Genomic DNA, 21,987 nt, shown 5'->3' with positions numbered 1-21,987 from the left:
ATGCAATTAGAGCACATGAGAGCCTCTGAAGAAGTGCTGCCCTGTATTGATTTCAGGAAATAAATAATTTGCATGACAATACAAATTCTGTCAGCACATGGGGCAGGCTGAAGTCATCACTTTCCAGCTGTCATTATTATATAAAATCAGCTAAATCTTATCATTTGACTGTGGTTTTAGTGTATTTGCAACTGAAATATAAGGCAGCCAGAATTCAGAATCAAAAAGCGTCAGCTTTTCAGAACATTTGACAAAAGAATTTCATTTACACTGCAATCTGCTTTTTCACTTGGTGAGGTACAAATCACACCAAAATTGGAAGCCTGCCTAGACACTTTTAAACCAGTTTTGCCCATCTTTATGTAAAAAGTAAGTAATTACAGGATCACTGAAAGTTTCTAACCCCTTTCAATATACCTCCTCTCCCTACTCATCTGTGGAATTTCTCTATGATCACTATTAAGAAATTTCCTGCCGGTAGTTCAACACAGGCTCTGGGGTCAGACCGTCTGCCCTTGAAGGACTCCTCCACCTCTTGTTAGGTGAGTGATCCAGGGCATATGAGCTTATCCTTCTGTGTCTCAACTTCCTTGTCTATAAAATGGAAGGATACCAATGGCATACATCACAGAATTACTGGAGCATTAAATGACGTAATAAATATACCAGTGCTATTGTATTGCACAGCTCAAGGAGGTAGAATTCACATTGTGTTGTACGTGGAATTGTGCAAAATGACATATCTGTGTGTAAAGCACTTACAGCAGTCCTGGTACTAATAAGCATTCACTTAATAACCATTTTCTGTGGAATTTGATAATCCTTTCTTGAAATTCTTTCGCTTTCTCGAATGCCACTTTTCTGCTTCTCTTCTTATAACTGTTATCTCTTACCCTTAATTGTGGTGTTTCCCAAAGCTCGTACACACCGCGTGACCTGCTGTTCTCTTCCTCCATCAGGTTTGGTCTGTTATGAGCAGCTAGAATTAAGGACTGTGTATGAACTGAGATAGAGGTTAAGAATGAAATTTAGAATAAAATCGAGTAGCCTAGCGGTCTCCAAATCTGATTGCACATTAGAATTATCTGATGGGACAGGTCTACTCCAGACCTACAGAATTGTAGCGTTTGGTGTGGAGGGGCTAGAGAAAAAAGTTTTTGAGATATTTTACCTCTTCAGTCAGTTTGGGGATCAAAATCTGGAACCAGCAAGAATATCAGCACAAATGTTCCACATCAGGGTGGAAGGTTCAAGTCAAAAAGCACAGGGACCAGAATGGAAAGGTAGAGCACAAGTTCAGTGTCAGTCAGCAGCTGCGGAGAATTATCCATTCATGACCCCCTCTGTGCCCCATAGCACCCCCTGCATGTCTCTATCATGTTATTAACACCAGTGTTGAAATTATAGTCTTGAGCTTGTATCTCTTATTCAGTTGTGAGATTTGTGAAAGCAGACTTAGTTTCCAGAATTCATCCTTGGATCCCCACCACCTTTTTTTTTTTTTTTTTTTTTTTTTGAGGAGAAAGGAAGCACTAGTTTTTTTTTTAATTGAAGTATAGTCAGTTACAGTGTGTTGATTTCTGGTGTACAGCATGTTGTTTCAGTCATATATATACACACACATATTCATTCCCATATTCTTCTCTGTCCCACCACCTTTTTTTCTCAAGAATATAATAAATGTTGTTAAAATGAATTGTTGGAACCCTAAGTCAAGAGTGTGAGTATATTAGTGGGACTCTGACTGCCTATAACAGATATGAACTAGCAAAAAGCAAGACAAAAGACTTCAGTGTAAGGATTCAAGGTATCTCATGAAACTCCACCCTGAGCCTCAGGTAGGGACTGGAACAGAAAGCTGAAGTCCATCAGGATTTCCATCTCTGCTTCTTTTTGTACATCTGCTTCAGTAATTTCTTTCCTTAAGCCTGCTTTCTCTCCTTCCCTGGTCTTCAAGCTTTCTATTTTGCAGTTCTGATCTTCCACTGCCTAATGCATTGGCCATTCTAATTCTCAGTTCCTGGGAGAGAGTGGCCAATAATGGGATCTAATGTCCAAGCCAAATCCAGTCACTGGTGGCCAGGGAACAGACCATGGGAGAAACTTGGCTGCCACCAGTCCTGTGGATTAGATAGGAAGTCAGTTCCCAGAGAAAGGGTGACTAGACACCCTGAGACGTATTGTTGCCATGAGGCAGAGTCAGACAAGTCGTCAGAAAACGAGAAGCGGACAGTGTGTCAGAAAACTGAAGTACATATAGACTGCCTCAAAAAGGAAGTGCTTTACTCTCCGCCCCCAGGGTAGGAACCGATGCTGGCATTGCAGGGTGTGGCCAGCGAGACCTGTTCTGCTGCAATAAGATCCGGCAGAGTGTGGGTCCCAGGAGGGTCCCTTACCACAAGGGTGACTGTGGGCACGTTCCTCAGCCTCTCTGTGCCTTGTTTTCTACATATGTAAAGTGAGGCTAGTGCTAGTTTCCAAGCTACCTACATAATAATGTTATTTTTCAAAGTAAAATAATGCGTAAGAGCACTTAGTACAGTGTTTAGCATTTAATGCTAAAATGTGTTAAATACTACTGTTACTGTCATTAGAATAACATTGTCATTATGTAGTTTATCACTTTTCATGTGATAACTTTATGACTTTCAAATACTTATCTCAAGACTTGACCCAAGACTTCCATTTGCTAACTCCAGTTGAAAACTGGACTCTCAGTTAGATGTCACTTCAAACTCAAAAAAAGCCAAATCCATCTCATGCTCTTTTTCTTACAAGTTTACAATTTCTTCCCCCTGCTAACCTTCTCGACTATTTGAATAGCATCAGCCTTTCCTAAGCTAAGGTAAAAGACCAGAAGTGATTGACAGTCACAATTTCGACGTCTCTAATCTCTTTATTTGGAGCCATCTTTGACTTCTCTCTTTTACACCCGAAGTCTTACCATTCATCAAGTTCTTTTTATCTTTTTCATGTAATTATATGACTAATAATGACCATTCATTGGAGGCTTACTAAGTGCCAGCCACTGTTTTAAGCCCTCTTACAGGTATTAATTCATTCAATCTTCATGACAACTTTATGGCATAGGTACTATTATCATCCCCATTTACAAATATGGAAACTAAGACTCAGAGAAGTGAAATGATTTGTCCAGGGTCACTGCTAGTAAGTGGTGAAGAGAGGCAGTCTGTCTCCAAAGCCATTGCTCCTAACCCCTAAGACACAGACTTCTCTGTGATGAGCCTTGAATATCTTTTTTCCATTACTTCCACCACCATATGGGCTGTGGCCCACGTGACTTCATCTCTGTTATTCCAATAGACTCCTAGTTGGTCTCCTTGACTTGGTACTTTGTGAGGCAACTTACACACTGCTGCTAGATCGCTTCTTTAATTAAGAACTTTCTTCCTTAATCAAGCACTGCCTCTACCATGTCATTTCTTTGTTCAATATCCTTCTATGGCTCCCTGTGGCCTAGGATGTACAAAATAACTTCCATCTCTGATTTTTTAGGCTTTCTGTAGTGTGGTCACAGAGTATCTGTTCAGCTTTATTTCTTCCCTCCTTCTGTCCCATTATCTATGTCCCAATCAGTCTGATCTTTTCACCATCCCTGCAAACATGCTATTCATTCCTAACTCTGTGAGTTCATACATCTCTAAACTTGTCCATCTTAAAATATTGTGGCCTAGGAACCCTTCCTTACTAACCTCAACTGAATGTGAACTTTCCTTCCTTAGGACACTCCTAAGACTTTCTTATGATTTGATACTCTGCTTTGTATGATAGTGACTTGCGTTCTTTTCTTATTTCTCTCCCTGCTCGCCACTTTGCCAGCTTGTTGAAGACAAAGACTGTGTTTCACTAAACTTAACCCCCTGCAGTGTTTCTTTCAATGCAGAGAGCACATAACAGGTGATCAATAGACAATGAATTTAACAGAATTCTAGGTTCCCCACTCTGCACGTTTCTCTTTTCCCTTTTGTTTTGTTCCAGTCTTTCACAAAAATCTCACTTCTTGAATAAAACCCTCTTGACTGTTTTAGTCCTTGATGAAACCTACTTTCTCATAACTATTGTAACACTTAAGGCCAAGACCATACAATTTAGTTCTTTATTAATAACTTTATACAGAATGTTCATTGTTCACGTATTATAACACAGGGCCTGATTTATAAAGATTCTAAAGGAATATTTCTTGAATGAATCAGTAGGTTGATCTTGCCCACCAACTGTAAGGTCTCCAAGGGACCATGCTTTATATATCTTCTATAGCCCCTCGGAGCTCTCAGCATATAATAGGTACTAAATGAATATTTGCTGACTGACTGGCTCTTGGGTTTCTGTTATAAGTCTGCCCTTACCTTCCTGTTGTTCTGCCTTCTGCTTGTGATTACACTGAAGAGGCTTCTGAATCCTGTATCTAATTTCCTCGTGGAGTACAGGCGGAGTCAGGTTGCTGACACACAGCCTCTCTTTTGCCAGTCTCTATTGAAACTGTGTCTTTAATTCAGTGGCAGGCCTTCTTACAGGGACAAATCCCTAGAGGAAGGGACAGGAGCCCTTCAGTTGGGGGAGAAATGTCAGAGGGTTGAGAATTGCAAAATGCAACCTTTGGCCAGAGATGACTTAGCAGAACTCATTACTGGGCCTGCCCAGTACATGTGGGGGGAAAAGGTCATTCTGTGTCTACTTTGTACTGTTTAAACACAAGGGTAATACACTGCAATTATGATGCAGCAATGAATGACTAGGGCATCTCTTTAAATGGCATGAAGTCTGCCAGTAGATCTAAAACGAGCCAATACAGGTAACATTTATATAATATAATAATGACTTGTATATACTGTGTAGCCAAAATGGCAGAGACCAACAATGACTAGTATTCCAGCTTCTCAAAGGAATGCCTAAGCTACTGAGAGGAAAGGGAGCCCTGGGATAAACAGACATCCCTGCTATACTGTGCGCCTCACAAGGACTCAGCACTGCTTGGGCGTGGCAGACGGTAGAGTGTTTTTTTTGCAGACTGGAAGAGCTTCAAGTTTTGCTGTCCTGGATGCAATCTATAATGCTGCTGCTCAGAACAGAGGGAAATGTATACACAGTGTACACAGAATATGGTCCTTACCAACTCTTCCCAGACTTGCTTCTAGCTGAGAGGGGGAAAATGATTGACAGCTGTAACCAAGGTATTCACTGAACCAAAGAATGAGTTCAACACTGCACTGAGCAGTGGACTAGCTAAGATATAACTTTTTCTTTATTAATATTTCATATGTATTAATTTGTCATTTCATTGGCTTGGATGCTTAGAAAATTCTTTGTTTTAAATGCAGGTGATGCAAGAACATACGATCCGGATTTTAAGGGTCCTATTGCCAAGAGGTAAGCATTTCTCTTCTCTGGAGTGTTTTTTTGTTTGTTTGTTTTTGTTTTTTTTTTAAACAAACACAGCTTATCTTTCGGTACCATTTTCTGGTCAATGGAGAACTGTGTCTACTATGAAGGGGGAATGACTTATTTTTAGCCTAAATGTCACCTTATTTTTAACAGGGTACGTACAGGGAATAAATCTTCCCATGAGCCGTGAATATCCTCTCCTGTTCAGCTACTGAATTGCCTTAATTTATTAGACTGAAGAGTCTGTATTTCTCAAAATGAGAAGCCAAAAAATGCTTTAGACAATTTAACCACTTTGTAGAGAAACAAACACATTCTAGTAATTGCTTTATGCAGCTCTTCACTCTGTGATTCACCATCGTAAATGCAGAGTTGCTATGCCAACTTCTTCCACCCAGGGTGTTCGTGCTACTCAGCCTCCCAAGGCAGAGAGCTTTCTGGGAGACAACCATTCACCAGTGTATCATGTACGCTTTAGGATATTTTAAAATGCTCTAGGGAAATATGTACTTGTCTCAACTGGTGCTTCTCCTGCAAGGTTGTATGGCATTTAAAAATTATCCAATAATGCATAGGCTTCTTTTATTACTATTATTATTTTTACCCTCTATTGCCAGGCTCCCTGATAATCAAAAAGGGGGTTTGCAGGGTAGAATGGCTAAAAATGAGAAGATGATGCTGTTGGTAGCTGTTTTTTGCTTAGTGTTGCCTTTGATTTCTTGCGTGTCATAATAAACTGTGATGCAAAATGATGATCAGCATAATTATTTGCACTTGTCAGCCCTCAGCATGTATATTAGCATTTACTGCTATGTCCTTATACTGTCCTAGCTTTAAGCAAATGTGTATTCAGTTTGTTTCTAATTCTGTAAAGAGCCAAATTATTTGTTTCGGGTTACTAATTTAAACGTGTATCTATGCCTTCTTTAGAATAAGTTAGAAACTTCTCTCATTCTCTCCATGGTAACACCATGAATACATTTTGTGGTCCAGGGTACAAATAGCCTCATCCCATATGAAGGTTACTTTTATTGTTACTACATTCATTTTTATAATAGCTAATTGGTGAGCATAGAATCTAGTTTATTGGCCTCAAGGGACCCCTAGATGTAATCCAGATTCAACAGTGATAACAGTAATAAACGACTTGACATATTTGGACAGATGAAACACAGATCACAGGTGTGCCTTTTCTAGCCACAGAGAAGAGTTAGGCCTGGCTGGAGGTGTGGAGAAGGAGGTGGAATCTCTGTCTTCAGTTATATAGAATTTCATGTTGGAACCAGGTAGTCCAGGTAAAGTCTAAACAACCGTGATAATCACTGTGAGAAAAGTAATATATTTTTACTCAGGGCCTTTCCTGATTCTCTGGGTACCTTTACAAAGGCTTTCAAAGGCGAAATGGTCACTGTGTAGATACCCCACCTCCCTCACCCATTCTTCAATCCAGGACGGAGAGAAGTGTTAGAAAACCCCAGGGGGCTTACCTACAGGAGGACAGTTGGCCCACTGGTAACTTTTCAGGCTGCAGGGGTCTGTACTGCCTGTCCTGGGCAAATAGTTGGGATGTTTAAGGAACAAGTGAGAAACTCCAACTTCTTCACTTTACCTCCTACAGCAGGGCCAGCTTTAATAACATTTTTGCTTCACATAATGTCACTTTCCTTTGGAGAGATCCAAAGTCTTGTCAGGCATTCAGGCAGACCCTCACAGCACTCTCCACACCATGCTCAGTACTCCCTCTCAGCTCACTGGGACATCGTTTTGTGCCTGGTGATAACCCAACTGTCATTTCCGCAAGAGGTGAAGGAATGACAGTAATGCCACAGGAGAGATTAACTCAGTTTCTCATTTGTTCCCATCTACTAAGAATTGGGCATTTGGAAGCTGCTGCCCCAGAATGTGGACCAAAAACAAACAAACAAAAAGGTGATTTTGATAGCCCCTTTTGAAAAAGTTGTTATCTGGTGCCTATGCTTTGTCCCCTATATGCAAAAGGATTTTTAAAAAGATTGGTTAGCCTTGGATTGAGGTTGTGAGATTTGTAAAAGTTTAAGGGTGTTGAGCGCTTTTCTTAGTAGTAAATGAGAGGGCAAAAATGAACACACATGGAAGACTAAGAAGTGAATCTCTTTCGTAAGACACTACATGAGAAATTCCTAAAAAATTACAATTTTAGAACTAAGAAAAATTTTCATTTAATGGAGAATTAGTATACTTTCTTCTGTTAGAAAGGAGAACTGTAATCCACTCTCTCCTTTTGTCTTGACTTGTAGAAAGCCCACTGAAAAATTTAATTTCAGTGCCAGCAACTGTATTAGCCTTTGAGTCAAGAATTTCATTTCAGAACTTTGAATTTCTATTTCTATTTCAATAACACTATTGCATGAATTTCTATTTAATAATGCTATTGCACCCAGGTGTTTTAAGTAATTTCATTTAAGATTCATTCTGGAAAGAGACAGCATATAGGTGGAAAGATAAATAGAAATGAAAAACCTTAGATGTTCCGTAATTCCTTTTCTTCTCTGCTTTATACACAAAGTAGGTTAAGGACATCTGACTCATACTAATCAAATAGGTTATGTTTTGCAAAGCTGAAAATAACTATTATTATAGAAGGTGGAAGGTCAGTCTGAAATGCAATAAGATGCATTTATTTTTACCAGAAGCATTGCAGAGAGGTTACATTCACTACCATGAAAGGGTTCAAGGAGAGAATGAAGAGGCATTTTTTAGGGATGTTGTAGAGGGGATTCTTTCATATACAGGAGTTGGACTAAATGACTTCTGAGTTCTTGCCAATCTTGAAGTTCTATGATTCTGTATTTCAACTTTTTTTTTTATTGAGTTATAACTAACAAAAAACATTAAATTAGCTTCAGGTATACAGCATAGTGTTTTGATTTTTTTTTCTGTACATTATGAAATGATCACTCTAAGTCCAGTTACCGTCTGTCACCATTCAAAGTTATTAACATGTTATTGATTATATTCCCTATGTATATATTATACCCCAAGACTTATTTATTTTGTAAATGTAAATTTGTACCTCTTAATCACCTTCATCTATTTTGTCCAACCCCCATGCCCCTCCCCTCTAGCAATCACCAGTTTATTCTCTGTATTTATGAGTTTGTTTTTGTTTTGTTTGTTCCATTGTTTTGGTTTTTTAGAGTCCACATATAAAGGAAATCATATGGTATTTGTTTTTCTCTGTCTGACTTATTTCACTTAGCGTAATACCCTTCAGGCCCAACGATGTAGCCACAAATGGCAAGATTTCATTCTTTTTTATGGCTGATTAATATTCTGTTGTGTGTATTCACACACAGACCATCTTCTTTATCCATTCATTAACTGATGGACACTTAGGTTCCTTCCACATCTAGGCTATTACTTGTAAGTAGTGCTCCAATGAACATAGGGGTGCATGTATCTTTTTGAAATTTCAGATAATAACTTGAAGTAGAATTTCTGGATCATAGAGTAGTTCTAATTTTAGTTTTTCAAGGAAACTTCATACGGCTACACTTCCAGTCAACAGTGCATGAGGGTTCCCTTTACTCCAAATCCTCGCCAACACTTTTTTTTTTTTTTTTTTTGGCTTTCTGATAATAGCCATTTGGACAAGTGTAAGGTTGTATCTTATTGTGGTTTTTCCTGCATTTCTCTGACTATTAGTGACATTGGGTACCTTTTTATGTACATTTTGGCCATCTGTCTTATTTGGAAAAATGTCTTTTTAGGTCCCCTGCCCATTTTTTAAGGCTGTTTATGTTTTGATACTGAATTTAAGAGTTGTTTATATATTTTGGATATCAATTCTTTATCAGATATATCATTTGTAAATATCTTCTGCCATTTAGTAGATTGCCTTTTTGTTTTGTTGGTGGTTTCCTTCACTGTACGAAACTTTTAGTTTGACATAGTTCCATTTGTTGAGTTCCATTTGTTTATTTTGCTTTTGTCACCATTGGCTAGGGAGACATGTCCAAAAATATATTGCTAAGTAAGGCCAGTGTCAAAGAGGTTACTATCTATGTTTTCTTCTAGGAGTTTTATAGTTTCAGGTCTTCCATTTCAGTTTTTAATCCATTTTGAATTTATTTTTATATATAGTGTAGGATACTGGTCCAGTCTGATTCTTTTACATGTAGCTGTCCAGTTTCCCCAACACCATTTGTTGAACAGACTGTTTCTCTCTATGTATTTGCTTGTATCCTTATTGTAGATTAATTGACCATATAAAGGTGGGTTTATTTCTGGTCTGTCCATTCTGTTCCACTAATCTGTGTGTCCATTTTTATACCAATATCATACTGTTTTAGTTACTATACCTTTGTGGTATAGTTTGAAATTAGAGAGCATGATACCTACAGCCTAATTCTTCTTTCTCAAGATTGTTTTGGCTGTTTGGGTTCTTTTGAACTAATTTTGGAATTATTTGTTATAGTTCTGTGAAAAATGCCATGGGTATTTTGATAGATATTGCATTGACTCTGTAGATGATCTGGGGGAGTGTTAAAATGTTGATCATTTTAACAATATTAATTCTTCCAATCCATGAGCATGATGTAGCTTTCCATTTATTTGTGTTGTCTTCAGATTTTCCCCTCAATGTCTTATAGTTTTACCTCATTGATTAAATTTATTCCTAGGTATTTTATTTGTCAATGCAATTGTAAATGGAATTGCTTTATTCATTTCTTTTTCTGAGTTTAATATTAGCATATATAGAAATGCAATAGATTTCTATATATTAATTTTGTATCCTGCAACTTTACTGAATTCTTTTATTAGTTCTAATAGTTGTTTTTTGGTGGAATCTTTAGGTTTTCCTGTGTATAGTATCATGTCACTTGCAAACAGTGACAGTTTTATTTCTAGTTGTCCAATTTGGATTCCTTTTATTATCTTTTCTGATTTCTGCGGCTAGGATTTCTAATATTATATTGAACAAAAGTGGCATGAGTACGCTCCTTGTCTTGTTCCTGATCATAGAGGAAAAGCTTTCAGCTCTTCACCATTGAATATGATGTTAGCTATGGGTTTATCATGTATGGCCTTTATTATGTTGAGGTGTGTTCCATCCATACTCACTTTATTAAGAGTTTTTGTCATAAATGGATTTTGAATTTTGTCAAACACCTTTTCTGTATCTATTAAGATGATCATTTGATTTTTATCCTTCTTTTTGTTAATGTAGTTTATTATGTTGACTGATTTATAGGTATTTATTAAACTGTACTTGATTCCTTGGAATGAATCCCACTTAATCCTGGTGTATGATCCTTTTAATGTGTTGTTGAATTTGGTTTGCTAGTGTTTTGTTAAGGATTTTTGCATCTATATTCATCCAGGATATTGGTCTGTAATTTTCTTTTTTGTAGTGTCTTTGAGTTTAATATTAGGATTTTGCTGAGTTTGGAAATATTTCTTCTTGTTCAATTTTTTGGGAATAATTTAAGAAGGATAGGAATTAACTCTCTTTAAATGTTTGGTACAATTCACCCATGAAGCCATCTGAACCTGGATTTTTGTTTTTTGGAAATTTTTTGATTCCTGACTAATTTTCAGTAGTAGTATGAGTCTATTCATATTTTCTATTTCTTCCTGATTCAGTCTTGGAAGATTGTATGTTTCTAGGAATTTATCCATTTCTCCTAGGGTGTCAAATTTTGGGGCATATAATGTTCATAGTATTTTCTTGTGATACTTAGTGTTTCTATTATTTGTAATTTCTTTTATTTCTGATTTTATTTATTTGGGCTCTCTCTTTTTCTTGATGAGTTTCACTAAAGAATTATCAATTTTGTTTATCTTTTTGAAGAACCAGCTCTTAGTTTTTTTTTAGTCTCTATTTCATTTATTTTCTCCCTATTCTTTATTATTTCTTTTCTTCTACTAATTTTAGGCTTTGTTTGTTCTTAAAGTTCCTTTAAATATACATTTAGATTGTTTGAGATTGTTGTTATTCAGGTAGACCTCTATCACTGAGTTTCCCTCTTAATACTGCTTTTGGTATGTCCCATAGTTCATGGAAAGTTGTGTTTTCTTTTTCATTTGTCTCAAGGTATTTTTTTATTTTCTCTGTTTCTTTTTGTTGTTGTTGTTGACCCATTGATTAGTAGCATGTTGTTTAGTCTCTATGTGTGGTTTTTTGCTTTGTTTTGTTTTTTTAGTTCACTTCCTGTAGTTGATTTCTAGTTTCATATCATTGTGGTCAGAAAAGATGCTTGATATGATTTCAAATTCTTAATTTGAGACTTGTATTGTGGTCTAACATGTGATCTGTCTTGGAGAATGTGCCATATATACATGAAAAGAATGTGTCTTGTGCTGCTTTTGGATAGATTGTCTGTATATATCTATTAACTCTAATGTATCCTAAGACCAATTTCCCTATTGATCTTCTGTCTAGATGATTTATCCATTGATATAAATGAGATAATAAAGTCCCCTACTGTTACTGTATTTCTGTCTATTACTTTCTTTATTTCTGTTAATATTTGCTTTACATATTTAGGTGTTCCTATGTTTTGGGTACCTAAGTGTTTATAAATGTTATATCCTCTTGATGGATTGAACTTTTTTCATTATTTAATGCCCGTCATGTATTTTGGTAAAGTCCATTTTGTCTGAAGAGTATTGCTACCCCAGCTTTCTTTTTGTTTCCATTTACATGGGACTGGGATATCTTCTTCCATCCCTTCATTTTCACTTTACATATGTGTTTTTAGAGCTGAAGTTATTTCCTTGTAGGTAACATACAGACAAGTCTGTTTTTTTTTTTAATCCATTCAGCTACCCTGTGCCTTTTGATTAGAGCATTTGATCCATTTACATTTAAAGGAATTGTTGGATAGGTATGTACTTATTGTATTGAAATTTGTTGTTTGGGTTTTTGGGTTTTTTTTTTTGTAGTTCTTCTCTGTTCCTGTCTTCTCTTGGTTTCTTTCCTTATGGTTTGATGGATTCCTTTAGTATTTGAATTCCTTTTTCTTTATTTTTTTGTGTATCCATTGTAAGTTTTTGGTTTGTGATGACCATTAGGTTCATATATACCAACCTGTATATATAGCCATCCATTTTAAGCTAACAGTCTCTTAAGTTTGAAGGCATCTAAAAACACTATCTTTTTACTCCCTCCACTCACATTTTATGTTTTTGACATTATATTTCACATCTTCTTATATCATGTATTTTTAACTAGTCATTATAGTTATAGTTGATTTTACTGCTTTTGCCTTTTAACCTTCAGAGTAGCTTTTTAAGTAGCTGATCCATTGCCTTTACTATATGTTTGCCTTTACCAGTGAGATTTTTTCCTTTCACGTACTTTTAAAAATTTCTAATTGTGACCTTTTCTTCTCACTTTAAAGAAAATCCTTTAACATTTCTTGTAAGGGTGGTTTAATGTGATGAACTCCTTTATCTTTGCTTGTCTAGGAAACCCTTTGTCTCTTCTTCAGTTATGAATTCTCTAACCTTGCCAATAGAGCATTCTAGGTTGTTTTCTCCTGTTAGCACTTTAAATATATCCTGCCACTCCCTTCTGGCCTATAAAGTTTCTGCTGAAAAATCAGCTGATAGCTTATGGGGTTTTCCTTATATGGGATTAATTGTTTTTCTCTTACCGCCTTTGAGATTATCTCTTTATCTATAGTTTTTGCCATTTTGATTATAATATATCTTGGTGTAGATCACTTTGGGTTCCTCTTGTTTGGGATTCTAGGATTTCTGTACCTAGATGTCTGTTTTTTCCCAAGAATACAGAGGTTTTCAGCCATTATTTCTTCAAATAAGTTTTCTGTCCCTTTCTCTCTCTCTTCCTTTTTTCTTGGACCCCATAATGCAAATGTTAGTATGCTTGATGTTGTCCCATAAGTTTCTTAAACTCTCCTCATTTAAAACAATTATTTCTTCTCTTTGCTGTGCTGATTGGGTGATATTCACTATTCTCTCTTCCAGGTTGCAGATCTGTTTTGGGGGGGATCATCTAATCTGCTCTTGATTCCCTCTTTCACTTATTGTATTCTTCAGCTCTGATTGGTTCTGTCTTATATTTTCTAAGTCTTTGTTGAAGACCTCACTGTATTTTTCCATTTTTCTCTCAAGATCAGTGAGCATCCTTTTGACCATTTCTTTGAACTCTGTATCAGTTAAATCACTTACCTCTGTTTCATTAGAGTTTTTTTCTTCCCCTTCCCCCCAGGGTTTTATTTTGTTTTTTCATTTGGAACATATTCCTCTGTCTCGTCATTTTGTTTGACTGTCTGGGTTTGTTTCTATGAATTAGGCATAACAGCTGCCTCTCCTAGTCTTGAAGGAGTAGCCTTATGTGGGAGTGTCTTCTTCACAGATTGCTTGCACCCGGTAGCTTTGGTAGGACAGCTGGAGCTGGAGCAATTGTGGACTGGGGGAAGTCTCAGGGCACATTGCACCAAGGTTGCTTTGGCAGATTGGCTGGAGCTAAGGTGAGGGTGGGCCAGGAACAGTCCTGAAACCTTGGTGGGGCAGCTAGAACAGGAGCAGGCTTGGGCTGGGGGCAGTCCCTGGGTGTACCACGCTGAGGTCACCTTGGAAGGATGGCTGGGTGTGGACCTGGGGGAGCTCTAGGGGTGATTCCACCAGGGGCACTTGCCAGCACCTCTGATCTTAGGGTTCCAGAAGTTCTCTGCTGGTTTGGCAAAAATTCTAAGGTTAGTAAATGAATTTCCTTCCCATATAATCTAGATGCCCTTTAGGTTACTGGGTTTTTGTTTGTTTCGCTGCATCTCAGGGTGGGTGAGTCAATGCTGGGTTCCCTCAGTAATATCCCTGCTTGCTGCAGGTCGCGGTATCAGGGGTGGGGTTTCCATGAATATCATTTCTCTGTCTTTCCTACCCATTTCTATGTGGTCCTTCTATTTGCAGAAGCTGTTCAATCAGCCCTCTGGTCTTGTTCAGGAGGAATTTCTCTGTATGTAGGTGTAGATTTGGTGTGTCCATGGGAGGAGGTGAGTTCAGGTCCCTCTGTGTCACCTCTTGGACCCTTTCCTGTCTCTGTGACTCAGCTTTTAATGCCAAAGCAGAGGAGGAAGAGTTCAACACACTAAGTGATACACACACTATGCTGACGCCCACCAAACACTCTTGCGAGTTCTAAAGTGCCAGTATTAAGTGGACATCTCAAACTACTCTGATAACACAGTGCTGTCTCCTAAATTTATCCAGTTCTCATAACTTTTTGCTTATTTTTGAAACGGTTTGTGTCCTGTCACTGGAGAGGAAACTTAAATATCTAAAGGCGAGGTCCATTATCATGGAAAAATATGAGGAAAATGTTACTAGAAAAAGCACACAAAACTCAAGAAAAAAATGTAGATTCCCCTGTTGTAAAAATGTCTGAGAGAAGTTAGAAATCACTTTGACTTGTAAAATAGTTTGAAATAAAAAGCCTATATCCATAGCACTCCCTTTGAAAGCTTCTAGTCTCAAAATGTGAAAGGAAATAAAAAGAAATCGTTTCACTGGATGGCTAATTCTTCAGAATGCAAATGTGAATTGAAGATGTACTCTGAGCCTGGCATTTATTTGCCTCATTCTGAATGAAGCAAATGGCCTGATGTGATCAATTATTTATCAGTGTGACCCTCTTCCACAGGAAAATGTGGACTAACATAGGTGTTTGAAATTTATAGCCTGTTCCTTTTATTCCCCAATATGTGAACTTGTTCTTTTTTTTTAAAATGTTTTTACACTTTAAAGAGTTACCACCTACAAATTATTTCTAATAACAATGAAAATAATGAACCTACAAATAATATTTTAAATGATGCAAGAGCCTTTAAATCAAAGGATTTAAAGTAAAGTATTCATTAACTGTGTGCTTCTTTTGTGCCAGGTACTGTACTAGGTGCTAGAAATACAAAGATGAACTAAGCAAAATTCCTATTCGAAAGAGCTTTCAGTCTAGTAGGAAAGGAAGATAATAAAAGGATTAATGTGTTAAGTGCAATAATGGAGTTTTTGACAGGAGCCCTGGAAGCAAAGACGAGTGTGTCTAGTGCTGCTTGGAGTAGGGAAAGGGGAGTCTGGAAAAACCTCAGAGTAGAAGTGAACTTGGAGCTGGTTCTGGTTCTTGAAGACATTCCACAAAAAGTCAGAAGCATACTTCAAAGCACAGAGGCCTGAGAGCTGTTGTCCTGGAAGTGGTTTGGGGAACACCCAGTGTGCACATGTGTGACTGGTGGGGGGCCTGAGGAGCAGGCCGACTTGGGGAGCAATGATGCTGAAGATGCATCGAGCAAAATCATCAAGGGTTTATTCAACATGTCAATGTGTTTGGTATTTTGTTCTACAGACTCAGAGGAGACATTGAAGGATTTTAAGTAAGAAATAGACAGAATCAGATTTGCACCTTAGAAGCTTTTATTGACCAAGCAGTTAGAGAACACTACTCTGTACCAGACCTTATGGCGAACACCAGAGACACAAACCTCCTGGACATGATCCCAAGCTTCACAACTTGTCCTTGTCCTGTTGTGTATGCTTGTGTTAAAGAGGGAGGGGGGAAGAGTGCTGCAGTCAAACCAGAGACTGCAACATAGTGAGGTAAACACTGTAGAGGTGCAGGTTGCAACGGAAGCCCTAAGGAGAGAGTAAGTCATGTGGGAGAGCTTGCCTGATACGGTCCTTCTTCAAGGTAGCTGAAGGACCTGTAAGAGCTTTGCTTCATGTAGAAACGGGCAAGGAGTAACCCAGAGAGGGCCAGAGGTGTGAGGAAAGAGACTGTGCATGACTCGTGTTACAGTACTGCAAGTATGTACGGTAGTAAGAGGGAGAGTGGTTGCGAGATAAAACTGCTTCATTGCTTCCGTGGCAAGAGCGCAGCTAGTGAAGAGCACTGTATCCGGAGGCAGGGAGTTTGAACTTTATTCTAAAGGGCATGAGATGAATCTTGAAAATTCTAAACTTATATCCATCTTGGGACTTTGTAATTGTTACTCCTCTAACTGAAATAATGTTGGCCCCAGACCTTTGCATGGCTGGTTCCCTATTATCATCCAAATCTTAACTGCCATTGCCTGAGGCCCCTTCATGACAACCCAGTTCTCTATTCACTGTCTACCACATCATTTAATTGTATTTCCTTTATAGTATTCATCACTGTTGAAAACTTCTTTATTCATCTTTTTTGCTTACATAATTAATGTCCTGTCTAAAATATCAGGTCTATGAGAAGCAAGAATCTTGCCTATTTTGTTCATCAGTAACCCCCGGGGTGAGAAAAGTTCCTAGCACATAATATATATTTGTTGAATGACAAAATGAACTATTATCCTAGCTTCAAAACCAAGGATATACTGGAAATAACAGAAAGTAGTTGAAATGAAGGCAGGACACCATTTAGAAGACTCTTTCAGTAATCTAGCTGACGAAAAAGTTAAAACCTAGACTAAGGCAATGGCTCTGGGAGAGAAGAAATCTAAGAGGTAATAAGAAGGCAAAAATCTACACGGTTCTGGGACTGATTGTATGTTAGAGGTCAGAGAGCGACTCAAGCATGGCTGTGTATAATAACTAAATAGATTGTGATTATATTCACCAAGGTAGGGAACACATGAAAAGGAGCAGGAACGATGGTGAAAAGCAGAGAAAATCATGAGTCTAGGTTGTGAAATGTGGAGTTTGAGATGCTTGTGGCCTATCCAAGCAGGAATATTTAGTAGAAAGTCAGACATATGCTTCTGAAGCTCTTTGAAATACTGATTTATTTCTTTGAACTTAAAAAAGTATCTAAATAAAAGGGGAAATTTGAAAGAATGTTAAAATCTAATAGAAAAATGTGTAAGTTTTCTCTGAGAATTACTTCCTGATCATCCCTAAACTGAGCTTCAGAACCTTCCTTGATACCAGTCAGAGTACTCTGTGTGCTTATAATACTGTGTTGTAATTAGTTGTTTGCTTGGCTAACTCCTCGATTAAACTGTGAGTTCTGCCAAGTAGAGCTGCATATAATAGATCTGTAAATAGCAGTTAGGATCATGTTACACCCTCTATTCAAATGTCATGAATGAATTCCCATTGCTTAAAAGTTAACTCCAAATGCCTTAACGTGATATTAAAATCTCAACACCAATTTGTCTTACCGTATCTACCTAAACTACTCCCTCACTGGGGTTTCTAAACCCTTGAATGAACTCTCTGTTGAACCAAACCAGTTGTGTTCATTCGTGCAGGATCTGAAAATGGATTTTGTCAGTGTCCTAGAATTACCCTAACCTAGGGATGATGACTGGTACTAACAAATCTCACAAGAGACTGATGTATAAAACCGGAATGCCAGTGCAATCATTTCTACTGTGAAACGTATTTACTGAGAAGGTCTGATGTTCCTTCTGGCCTGACCAGCACCTTGCTCCCGTTAGGCAAACTACACAAGAAACCTACTTGTCAAACTTTGAACTTTGTTGATGGATGTATAGTCAGAACAAGGAGATTACATGAGTAGATTGGCTAATGGCATCAGGCTTTGCCAGCCTCTGCTGTCTTTTGCCAGACCCAGATCCTTACATTGGATCCTCATATCAATTTGTCTTGGTGCCTTACCCTGGAGAGTGCTTAAATGAGCAGGGCTGTCTGATCCTCCTTTGCACTTCTCTTTAGATATGTTAATAAATTTAAAAAGTTTAAAATCAAGGCTTGCTGGCTTGGGAGGCTTACAGTCTCATGGAGGTGACAGAACATTATATGTCATGTGTGACTATGTACATTCTGTATTGATCCATAGAAATCTCAGAAAGCAGTATCATTGTCTGTGCCTTCACATCTGGGGAAGCATCTTACTGTCCCATCAGGTGGTAGTCTTCCTTGCTCCATGGCCCTGCTCGGGATCTACCTCTTCTGCCTCAGTCTCAGAGTCCCTCCCCTCCACTGAAATCCTGCAGCTTTTCCTGTGGATGGTAAACAGCACATGACACTGGTGATTGCTCTTTAGTTTTTGGTACTCATGTATTGTCTCATCATCTGGTTTGTAATTCCCTTGAAGGACAGAGATCTGCACTCAGTATGTGTGTGAGTCATGAATGATGAGGACTGGCTCCCTCCCCCTGTCAACATAGTACTGGGTAGAGCACCTGCTCCTTGGATGGCATTCTGTTGTAAGGAATGGAATTATTTCTTCCATGGCTGTGCTTAAAAATGTCAAGATTCTATTAATTTGCATCCTCTTTCAGCTGAGTTTTCTATTTGAAAATTAAATAAATAAATAAATAAATAAATTCGATCTCCATGTCCTGAGAAGATAGTACAGGCCTTTATTACAGGTGCCAACTTTAGCAATTTGGACTTTATTTTTCCAGACTGGAATCACAGGTGAAGCAACTAGTCATGACATTTTAATGATTTTTCTCCAACACAAAAAGAATGAGATAAACAGAATAAATTGAACTTTTTGTACTGGGACCTGTAAATCTTTGACCAGCTTTGACACAGCATACTCAAATCTACACTGTGGACAGTGTCATGCCCTCTGTGGATACTTCATAAAAACTAATTGAATTGAAAAACAGTCTGAGGTGTATTCCATAAGCTCTAGTAATGCAAATAGTTCAGAGGACTGTGGTACTACTGTCCTATTACCTGAGCATCTCATTTAGGAAACTGAACTCCCATATCACACCCACGTCATCTGAAAATGGTGTAGGATTTGGTTAGCTTCTCAGCAAGAGTGTTAAATAATGACGTTACAGTCCTAATGTTCAAACCTATGAGTGAAGTTTATATATGGTGGCTGTTTTGCCTCAAATGTGACAGTTCTGTGGCCATTACTCAGCCTCTTATGAGGGTCATCCTGTGTTTATCCATAGGTTATATGCCACACTGCTTCCTCCCCATCCTTGTTTTCTTTCATTCCTGCAACAAATATTTGTAGTGCACATTAATCTATGATAAGAATTATGCCAGTTGGTAATAATGCAAAGATAGGATGTCCTTGTCCTCAAGGAATAAGCAAATAATAGAAGAGACAGACAACTGGGAAGATTTTACAGTTCAAGTACTGCTGTGGAAGGGAGAACAGAGGACCTGGCTCTCAGCAGTGGATGCCTTGTGTGGCTGCTGTTCCAAAGATTAACTTTAATTTATTCTCTTTCAACAAATATTTATTGGTCATCTATTATGTGCTCTGTCTCCTCTAGGCATTAGAGATACAGTGATGAGCAAGGTAGGCAAGGTACCTGTTCTCTTGGATAACAGGACAGATAACATCTGAGAAATGAACCTGACGATTCCATAAGATGAGTAAGAAGAAGAAAGTAAAACAGGGTGATGTGATAGTGCCTAACTGAGTGTGTGGAGGGGAGCATTCATTTCGATTTGGTGATCAGGGAGGATTTCTCTATGGAGGTGGTAACTGAAATGGGACTTGAATGATAAGGAGAAGCCAGCCATGCAAAGACTGAGGACAGAGCATTTCAGATAGAGGAACAGCAAAATGTAAAACTCCTAAGCAGGAATAAGCTTAGGATGTTCAAGGAGCAGAAAGAAGTCCAGTGTAAATGCAGCATGGTGGATGGGGGCAGGGCAGTGGGGAATGGGTTGGTAGGAGACCCCTGTAAGCATGTTACAGTAAATGCAATGGAAAAGCCATTGGAGGGTTTTAGAAGGAGAGTAAGTTAATCTAATATGTTTAAAAAACTCATTCTGACTGCTGTACGGAGAATGGCTTTTAAGAGTCCAGATGCAGGAGCAGGGAGATCAATAGGAAGCTTTTTCAGTCACCTAAGTGGAGGAGTCAGTGACTTGGACTAGGGTGGCGGTAGTAGAGATGGAGAGATGTGAATGGATTCAAGATATGCCTGGTGGCAGTGCTCATTGATGTGAATGGTAAGAGAAAGGAAGAAATCAGGAGTAACTGCTATTTAGATCTACGGCATGAACAGTTGGGTGTGTGTCAATCCCCTGTACTAAGAGTGGAAAGATTAGTGGGGGAGCAGATTTTCTAGGCAGAAATCAAGACTTCTGTTTGGGCTGTGTCAAGTTTGAGATGTGGAATAGACATCCATGTGATGATGCTCTGTGGGAGCCGGGAGGTCAGGGAAGAATAAAGTGAGGGCTGGAGATTGAGAGTTGGGAGTCATTGGCATTTAGATCATATTTAAAGCCAAGTGTCTGGATGAGATCTCTTAGAGGGTGGAGATGAGACCCAAGGGCAAAACTCTGGATTTGACAACACTGGGAAGTCAAGCAGAGGTGGAGAAGCCAGCAAAGGAGCACTCAGTGAGCTAGGAGAAAAGCCAAAAGTATGCCATGTTGTGGATGCTAAAAGAAGAGAAATTCAAGAAGGGACCACTGGGTCTGGCAATATGAAAGCCATCAGTGACCTCATCACAGGCAGCCTCAGTGACATTGTGGGGCTCGAGTCTGACTGGGGAGAGTACATTAGAGAATGTGAGGTGAAAACTCAGAGGTGGCCACTAGAGACAACTCTTGCAATATGTTTTATTGGAGGATGAGAGGAATCTGGGATCAAGTAGAATTTTCTGAAGATAGAAGATGCTAGAACATGGTAGTACGTGGTGCTGGAGGTGATCCAGGATACTGATGATGGAAGAGAAAGGGGAATTTCCGGGAGTGAAGTTCTGAAGGTAGAACCCAGAACACAACTGGAGAGTCTGGTCTTTGGTAGGAACAGGGATTCCTAATCTAGACTGCAAGATGGTGAGCAGGGAATAGAGTAGAGATGTTGAGTGTCAGTACTTTTGGTGATGAAAAGAAGAAAGATTCTTACTGGTTGCTTTTAATTTCTCGATGAATTCTGAGATAAGGTCATCACACAGGATGGGCTGGCCAGGGTAGGGGTGGAGGTGGCAGGTCCAGGTACAGCAGAAAGAAAAAAACAATCATTTTTTGAAAGTGGGAAAGTGAACATACATGTATTATTAATGCAGAATATATATATGTATATATACATTATTGTATTTCCCATATAGAGAGTATTATTCGAGTCTCAGAAAGACTTAAGGGAACCTAAAAACTGGTGATTGTTCTGATGGAGCATAAAGATATTTAGACACATATTAGATACCTGAAGTATGTCACCCAGAAGATCCTGAGGAAGCTGTTCCTGGCTGGCAGTACTCTGGGGTACTTCACATTGAAGGAGGATCTGGAATAATATTTTGAAGGAAGGAACTTACTGACAAAGGAGGCATCCTTTATGTGATGACTTAGAGATAGGAAAGCATGTACCATGCAAAGCAGATTTGCATTGCTAGATTGAAAAGCAGAAGCTAGATATAACATACAGCTGAAAAATAGAGGGGGCCGGACACACACATGAACTACTGGCAGGATTTCATTTCAGTTATAATAGAGAAGGGAAAAAAAAAAAAGAAGGCTAGGCAGATTCCAGATCACACATTAATTTATTCCTTCATTCATAACTCTTATCTGTTGTGCACTGTGGGGCATAGAGAAATGAATGACACAGACAGCTCTCAACTGAAAATTTTAACTACCAGCTTTAATATAAAAAAGAATGACTTACTAAATAGAGGTGTAGGCACAATTCAGGGGGACAGAGCAAAATGAGTA

At 38.4% G+C, this 21,987-nt stretch overlaps 1 protein-coding gene across 2 annotated transcripts in view; it reads left to right on the top strand.

Annotated features, from left to right (window-relative positions):
• SLC44A5 (solute carrier family 44 member 5) overlaps window positions 1-21,987 on the top strand; it is a 312,707-nt gene that overhangs the window by 177,021 nt on the left and 113,699 nt on the right. Inside the window, exons 1-2 of one of the 2 annotated variants that reach the window (XM_032494582.1) lie at window positions 4,910-5,192; window positions 5,340-5,388. In XM_032494582.1, the coding sequence (XP_032350473.1) occupies window positions 5,060-5,192; window positions 5,340-5,388 (182 nt within the window). In that variant the 5' untranslated portion in view covers window positions 4,910-5,059. Of the gene's footprint in view, window positions 1-4,909; window positions 5,193-5,339; window positions 5,389-21,987 lie in introns of those variants that run through there. The other variant, XM_032494583.1, reaches the window with a different exon arrangement.

This window comes from Camelus ferus, chromosome 13, assembly GCF_009834535.1.
Source record: "Camelus ferus isolate YT-003-E chromosome 13, BCGSAC_Cfer_1.0, whole genome shotgun sequence".
Classification (NCBI taxonomy): Eukaryota; Metazoa; Chordata; class Mammalia; order Artiodactyla; family Camelidae; genus Camelus; species Camelus ferus.
Note: the sequence above shows the minus strand (reverse complement) of the source record. Positions and strands in the feature narration are given on the sequence as shown.